Source organism: Vigna angularis, chromosome 1 (assembly GCF_016808095.1).
Source record: "Vigna angularis cultivar LongXiaoDou No.4 chromosome 1, ASM1680809v1, whole genome shotgun sequence".
In the NCBI taxonomy this organism is placed as follows: Eukaryota; Viridiplantae; Streptophyta; class Magnoliopsida; order Fabales; family Fabaceae; genus Vigna; species Vigna angularis.
The window spans coordinates 51689032-51697342 of record NC_068970.1 but is presented as its reverse complement, the minus strand read 5'-3'; the positions used below and the strand labels follow the sequence as shown (position 1 = coordinate 51697342).

Sequence of the window (8311 nt, the reverse complement as noted above, 5' to 3'; positions counted from 1 at the left end):
GAAATGAAAAAAACAGGGTCAACTTATCTAAGTTAAGATTTTCGAAAATAAGGCGATCATAATTTAATGGGAAGATATGTTTCTTCATAAAAAAAAATTATCATTCTTTGTAACCTATTTTGAGTCTTAAAAATAAAAATAAAAATGTTTTTGAACAAGTGAGGTTGATATCATGTTATTTAAGAAATAATTGTTTTTGAAAAAAAAAATCAAAATTTCAAAACACAAGGAAAAAATGAAAATGGCAAACTTAATTTTCATTTCACTGTAACAAGAATTTTTTTTAAGCCCATTGGGCCCAGTTGATAGTTTTCTTCAAATTCGATTTCTTGAAAAAAAAAGAAACGAATGTCATAAGAGGAAAATCATTTTATCATTTTCATTTCGCCAAAAAAAAACACAGAAAGGAAAATCATTACATTTTGAGTAATTTATTATCATACGTTTTTGCGACCAAATATTTTAAATAACCAATAGCATTTTCTGTTGAGTCATGTGTGTGTGCATTGCTTGAAAACACTCATTTTCCAGCCTTCCCCAAAAGAAAAGAGATTGACTCTAACAAACAATAATGCTACCATATACTAGAGCATATTTGTCTTGCCAAAGTTATTCTCGCTTGTGTTATTTGAGAAATCATTAACTAGCCATGCAAAAGAAAATCAAACCATTTGGGACAATCCTTTTTTAGTAAATCCTTTCCATACCCATTCCCTATCATGAACAAAACCCATGCCTAAAAATAGGGCAGCATTGACATTCATGGATACATATCTTGATACTTATTTTACCAAACACTAACATCCTTTTGGTGTGTTGTATCTCATATTCACATATTACACGCCAACGTGGCTATCCAGTGTCCTTTAAATCCTTTTAAATCCTTACCACTTTCAACTTTTCTGTCAATTCAAGCATTCACATATCAATGTCAAAAGAAAATGCTAAGCATTGTTTTGAATATCCAACTACAATTTTTTTTTTGGCATCCATTGTTTTCAATTTGACTCCGCAAAAATAAAATAATATTACAAAAAAAAATCAATCAAAGGCAAGACATTACTTTTTTTTTACAAAAGAAACTACTTGCAGAGTATTGCATCATGAAAAAAGTCATAACCATTTATCTGCATAAATAACTATCATGTATATATCTTCGTCATTGAGAAACTTTATTTGGAACTTTTTTTTGGGGGGTTATCAAACCTTTTTCATTCAAAAATACAAAAAAGGTCAACATGCATCTAGGTTTTTCATTATAGGTCCATGCATTCATACATTCAGCATCATGCATGCATCATCATAGGAGTTCAAAGAAACTAGAAGAAAAAAACATAACACACAATGCATCGCCAACTCCAACGAGAATTCATGAATTCGATGGAAATCATTTCAAAAAGTACACAATGAAAAACAAAAAGTACATCAGTGAAAAAGTTCAGAATTAAAAAAATTTGGGTGGATGAGGATTACACGCGAATTCCCACCCATATATCAATACATCAAGCACGCATTACCACGACGTAGAATGCAGGAAGTACTAAAAGCCAAAAAGTAAAAAAGTAAAAAAACAGCGGGACTTCCACGACATCCTTATAGGACTCGAGCAAATTCTGAAGCTATGGAAGTTTGGGAAGAGGAACGTGAAGCTGTAAAGGCTAATATTAGCCAACTCAAGGATCAAATCAGTCAAATCTTGGAAGCTTTGAAAGCCATGAAGGTTACACGCCGCCCATTGGAGATCACTAGAGGCAGAGCACACTTCTTTGGCATTTCCCATAACCAATAGCCTACTAGAGCTCAAGGGCCTATCCACACGATACAGACGAAGGTGAATGAAATATCCAAGTCTCCTCACACAGTTGTTGCACATGATGTTTCAACTAAGGCCACCATGCTCACAGACATAGAGGAAGCGAAAAGTAAACTTAAAGTGTTGAAAGTCAGGCTAACGACCATAGAGGGGTTTGAAAGTTACGGGTTTGGTGACATGGTGAAGTTGAGTTTGGCCCTAGGAGTGACAATTCCACACAAGTTCAAGGAGCCAGAATTCGAGAAGTACAAGGGTAACACATGCCTCAAGAACCACTTGACCATGTATTGCCGAAAAATGGCTTGCTTACGCTATGACGGAAAATTACTTATCCATTTCTTTCAAGACAGCTTGGCCGAAGCAGCGTTGAGTTGGTATACACATCTGGAATCCTCTCATATTCGTTCTTGGGCAGATTTGGCAGACGCCTTTGTAAGGCAGTACAAATACAATATGCACGTCGCGCCAGATAGGTTACAGTTACACCACATGGCAAAGAAAGAGGAGGAGTCTTTTAAGGAGTATGCGCAACTACAGAGAGAATTGGCAGCACAGGTGGAGTCACCTCTATACAACAAGAAGATGGTTGCAATGTTTGTGAGCACACTACAACCACCTTTTCATGAGCATATGATCGAAAGTGTGACTCCCAATTTTGTTGGTATCATCATCATAGACCGAAAGAATCGAGATTGGGCTGAAGAATTGGAAAATTACATCTTCGACCACTATTCCAAAAAATTTGTTTTAAATCGGAAAAAAAGAAGGAAACGCGAGCACATGCAACATCAGCAATACCCATATGGGGAGGTCATGCCCCCACTCATAACTATCACCAAAGCCTAGTTTTCATCCTGGCACTCAAGCCCAGTTTTCATCCTGGCACCAAAGCCCAGTTTTCATTCTAGCACCAAAGAATTCAAAAAAAAAAGCCGAGTTTTCATCCTGGCACCAAAGAATTAAAAAAAAACCCAGTTTTCATCCTGGCACCAAAGCCCAGTTTTCATTATGGCACCAAATAATTAAAAAAAAAACTCAGTTTTCATTCTAGCACTAAAGCCCAGTTTTTATCCTGGCACCTAAAAAAAAGAGCTTTTACGAGATTCGTGCACCTCTTCATTTAATTTTACGAGGTTCGTGCGCCTCACCATCAAGTTATACAAGGTTCGTGCGGCTCTCTTTTTAATTTTACGAGGTTCGTGCGCCTCACCATCAAGTTATACGGGGTTCGTGCGCCTCACCTTCAAGAATTATAATGTTCGTGCGCCTCACCAGCAAATTTTACGAACAAAGTTCATAGGGTATGACACACGCTCCACAGGTGTCACAACTCTTCAGCAAGGTCCACAAGGTTGCTACATGCTCTACCAGGTACGCTTTGAGGTAATCTCTTTCCTTTTCTTTGGACTCAAACGAAATTAGTGTCTTTATCTTTATTTAGCTTTTAGTATGATAACACAAAAACTCTAAGGTTCATGTTATCTAGCAAAATCCAAATAAAGAGGGGCAGCTCTCAACACCCAATTTCTTCCGGGTAAGTAAATAAATAAAAATAAAAAGAATAAGAGAATAATAATTAATGGTGGGTAAAAAGGGATAAAATAATAACTTTAATACCAAACACAATATTTTTGAAATGTTAGTTTAATATGGTAATAATTTGAATTAATATTATGCTAATAATTATAAACAATAATTAAAATAGTATATTAATATAATTTGTTGCATCAGTTGCTTCTAAAGAGGAAAATATTATTTTCTGACAATAATGATAATCAATGTTTTGAATATTATTTAATTTGTTTTCTGGGAACTAAGACCATTTCTTTCCCTATTTTGTTTTATTGCCATTTAATTCACAATTAAGGCAAGATTGCCATAATATGTGTATATAAATACGCACTCTGTCATAGGAAAAAAAAAGAAAAAAAAATAGAGAGAAGCATACAGAAATAATAGAAAGAGAGTATAGAAAAAAATAGGTTCTCACCCATAAGGGTTCTGTCAAAGGCAATCATCAAAGAAGAAAGAGGAGAGTACTTAAAGCTAAAAAGGTATGTCATCAGACTTTTCAGACAGGTGTATAGGCACCGGTTGTGTCTTAACCGAAGCAATATTTGTTTTGGACCTCGGGTTGGATGGGAACCGAGGTATATAACATTGTACGCTTCGGTTATCGTATAACCGAAGCGTATATGGGGCGTCAGAATCCGCTTTTTTTACTAGTGTCATCTCTACACCATTCTTTTCCTCTTTTTTATTGTACTCTTAAGTTTTTTTCTAAAGGTATTTTTTTTCCTACACACAAATAATGTTTTTTTTAAATCATTTTTTTATAAGTATGTGTCGGCCTATGGCCGGTTTCTTTCTTTTTCCACCATTCTTAAATAAATAAAAATATAAAATCTTCAAAATAAAAAAAGGATATCAATCTTGTTAAACCGAATCTTTTTCGGATTCACTTTTCAAAAATCTAAATCAATCAATAATATTTTTTAAACAAACTCACAAACATTTTTCTAGATAAAGAACTACGTGATCCCTGATTGTCCATTATAAATGGATGTACGTAGGACCAAGGTCAATTCTTGTCGGGTTCATAAAACAAAAAATATTATTTTGTTTCTTAATAGCTTTATTTATTTATTTATTTTATTTTTTTAGGGAAATTTAAACATTTTAGCTTTATACATTTAATTAAAGGTACTGCCTTTGGGCAGGCGCGATAGGGTGCTAGTACCTTCCTTACGCGTAACCGATTCCCGAACCTGAAAATCTCTTTTCGTAGACCATGTCTTATTTTATGGATTTCCATAGTTTTTCCATAATAAATTATGGTGGCGACTACCAAAACCTTTTTCTCAAACCTGTTTGTTTTTCGGCTCGTCGATCGTCCCGTCGCAATCCCGGCTGCGACATATATATATATATATAATTTAAAATATAATTTTTTAATTTTAATATGTTTTTTATATTTGACATTTTCAAAAATATTTATACATTTATATATAAATATTGATATCCTGAATATTTGTTGAAGATTCGTTATTCATGCTAAATAATTATTAAAAGTTTAAGTATGATATTAATTGAATTTAAAGTTTAAGGCTTAAGGTTTAAATCTAAATAAAATTAAAATTTTGTATTAAAATTAATTTTCTTATAAGTTCTAAACTTCAAATACATTGTGTCCCCCATGATAATTTTATCTAGTGACTCATGGATTACTCTTATTTTATAAAAGACGCATATGAAACCCATTAATTGTTTTCTTAAAAGTAATTAAAATTACAGATACACTAAATTGAAAATTTCTTACATTTATATATAGAAGCCTTCTATAATTTTTCCAAAGAAGTTACAGGTTCTTTTGGCTTGATTGATGCAAGAATTAAAATTGAATACAATTTTATATAGCAACACATTAATTATTATTTTTACAGGATTCTAAACATCAACATTTTGAAATGTTTGTGATCTACAGTATGTCAGTTGATGTAAGATTACTTGATGAAACAGTGGTTTAATCTTGCGGAATACTTTTCATGGCACCACCTTGAAGCAACGATTTAACATACTCCTCTAGCTTGGATGGAGTATTTGTGTCATAACTGTACATGAGAGGTACCATGCGAGCAGCATTGAGGCAAACTTTGGTGAAAGATGATGGCAACTGATTTGCATCTGTGAGACATTCTTGATTCAGACGTTTCCATGCATTCGAAATTAATTCAGTGGCATGCTCCCGTGCCTCTTCAATGGAAACTTCTGGGTGCTCCATCATGTAGCACTTCATATACGACCCATCATTCGCATCACCTTTAACACTCTGCATTAATTATTTTCTTGTAAGTAAACAATTTTAAACATTAATAAATAATTCATTCGCATATGTATGTTTCAAGGAAAGACGGTGAAGTTAACTTATCATGTTAAACATTTCAAATGTCAATTATTTGTGGTCCACACACAAATAATTTAAAATGAAATCAATGGTGACGTAAGAAAAAGATGGTTTTCTGCCCACCTGGTCCCCTTCCAGATCATCACACAACCTTAGAATGGTGGCTGTTGTAGATATCAGAGTTGGTATTCCCTCCATTGCAGCGGCTGTTTCAGCCGTTATACCCTCACCTATGAAAAAGAAAGAGTGCACAAGGATCATATGCACCCCAGTGCTCACTATTCCGTTCTTCAAGTACTCCTCTGCCTTCGGCACGTACCCTGATCTAAACCATTTTGCTTCTTCCAGAAAAGCATTCATGAGCATTACCCACTGTAACAGCCAAATTACAATAACAATCATCATTGATTCTTCAAGGATGTTATACGAGGGTAACCTCGTGTGTGTTGTGTGTGTTTTCTCACAAACCAAATATATTTCTATGTAACAGTTATACAACTTTAACGAGATTTTACCGATTTTACTAAGGTTGCTATAGGATTCCATCCGTGTTTAATGTTGACCTTGAAAGCAAATTCGTTAGTTATGCCATAAAGAGCCCTAAAACACCCTTTCATGTATTCTGGTAATTGCTCCATGGCTGCCGTGTCCCACCTGCACATGTTCACACACTCATTGGCTTAGCCAGAGAATATAATTCAAAGCAATGACCAGACATTTTTTTTCTTCTCCTTTCATTTTACCATGAAAAGGGTGTCCGCAGCAAATTCTAAAAATTGAAAAGTGAGATTTTATTTGAACAAAATTTTCTGTAAAAATTATAAAATAAAATAAATTTCTGCATAAACTAAAAATCATCTTTTTTTAAAAAAAAAAAAACTCTATAACGTAGTTAAAAAAACTTCAAAAAAACGACAGAATAGTTTGTATAATACCTCTTGACAGCTTCTGTAAAGAGAGTGAGTTCATCAATATTTGCACAAAAATCAAATATATCATCAATGATGTAAACCAGGGAGAGTGGTTTTGTGAGCTCAATCCTTGCTTCTGAGAGCCGTGGGTCTGGGAGGCATGCCATGGACCACATGTACCATTTTATTGGTTCGTTTCTCGCGAAAGTTAACTCATTTTCCAGACCTAGCTTTTTCCACCATCTATAATTAAGCACACATTGTTAATATAATACCATATGAATCATCAATGATGCTACTATATTATACGGAACACTATATCCAAAGAAATTATATTAGTAACTTCTTTGTCGTATAATTCATTAATAATACAACAAGTAATGAAATAAAGGGGTTATTGAATGGATTTCCTAATTAATATGAGTTATTACCATGTTATTTCTCTTATACTAACTGCAACTTACTTGGAAACTGAAAAAATCTCCTTCAGATGCAAAGAGCTCATAATTTCAGTGTCTATTCTGCATAATTCTTTTAAAGAGCTTGTCCATCCTGTGTTTTGTAATTGTAAAGCGCTTGTCGAAGTGAACCTTGGCAAGCTTTTACGAATAGGATATCTTAATGAATCAGCCACAACTTTCACTTGAGGATGGTCATGAAATCTAGACAACCACATATTTAGATACTGGCGGCTAGATTCCTCTGCCTCATCAAGATAATCTTCTCCTTCCATGCTTAATTGAGAGGCTTCAAACAAAGCAATTAACCCATTGATATCCTCACACAATGATAGTTTGAGCTTGCCGTTTTTGTCCAAGAACTTGTCAAATATATCTGTAAGATGCAGCAACAATAATAATTACTTCAGTACTAAAGAAATTCCACGCATTAGCATTAAACTTTCTATCCTAAGCTAGCTTTATGTAATAAATGTTAATAGTTAATGGGTGTTCTACTTCCTCAACTCCTCATTTTCGTCAAAAAATAGGTTATCATTTTGAGACAGCAAGACACACAAACCTGCATGGATGTAATACCCCTCTTGCCTTAACAGACGAAATTGAAGTGCAACTTCTGACAGTTTTTGATAGTCATTTCCTCGATGGCTGTTAACTCTGAGCATCAGTTCATTCCTTTTAAGAATTGCTTCAATTTCCTCTTTAAAATGGTGCTCAATACCTAATCTTTGGATGGAGTCCACCATAAGTAAATCATGGTCAGAACTTTGTATTGCCTTGCCAAGAAGTCCCCGCTTAACTTCCTCCAATGTTTTAGCATGTCTTATTTGAAGTTCATCCTGAAAGATTAATATTGGTAGGGTCAGCTAGCTACAAATAATCTCAGACACCCTCATGTGAAGCTTAAATAAAGAAAGTGACCCTTACCCTAGCTTTTCCATTTTTAGAAATATGGATATCTTGCTGCAATGCAATGGTGAAATGGCTTTTACTACAGTGGGCGTGCGCGGGGCTGAGCTTTACAGCCAGAATTGCTGAGCATTTGTTTGGAGAAAATATAGGCTGATTTGGTACAGCAAAGATAGAGTGAACGAAAGCCATTGTAGCATATACTGAGGTTCGGAGTTTTTGAGAAAGATAAATGAGAGAGTATGAAAGGAATGTAGAATACATGGAATTTGACTCTATTTATAACGTTTCACATGCATGAAGCCATGGCCTACCT

General features: G+C 34.4%; 2 protein-coding genes across 2 annotated transcripts; one reads left to right on the top strand and one right to left on the bottom strand.

The window, feature by feature from the left end:
- The first annotated feature begins 1621 nt into the window (after nucleotides 1–1621).
- On the top strand, nucleotides 1622–2659 carry LOC108326380 (uncharacterized). The gene is made up of 2 exons (XM_017559866.1): nucleotides 1622–1720; nucleotides 1826–2659. Exons 1-2 carry the CDS (start codon nucleotides 1622–1624, stop codon nucleotides 2657–2659), a joined length of 933 nt encoding a protein of 310 aa, XP_017415355.1.
- Nucleotides 2660–5113: 2454 nt separating this feature from the next.
- LOC108326386 ((3S,6E)-nerolidol synthase 1) lies at nucleotides 5114–8229 on the bottom strand. Its single transcript, XM_017559879.2, has 7 exons — nucleotides 8014–8229; nucleotides 7649–7925; nucleotides 7093–7462; nucleotides 6653–6871; nucleotides 6233–6371; nucleotides 5841–6089; nucleotides 5114–5642 (listed from the first exon to the last, which is right to left on the bottom strand). Exons 1-7 carry the CDS (start codon nucleotides 8185–8187, stop codon nucleotides 5337–5339), a joined length of 1734 nt encoding a protein of 577 aa, XP_017415368.1. The 5' UTR covers nucleotides 8188–8229; the 3' UTR covers nucleotides 5114–5336.
- Between the last annotated feature and the right edge of the window lie 82 nt (nucleotides 8230–8311).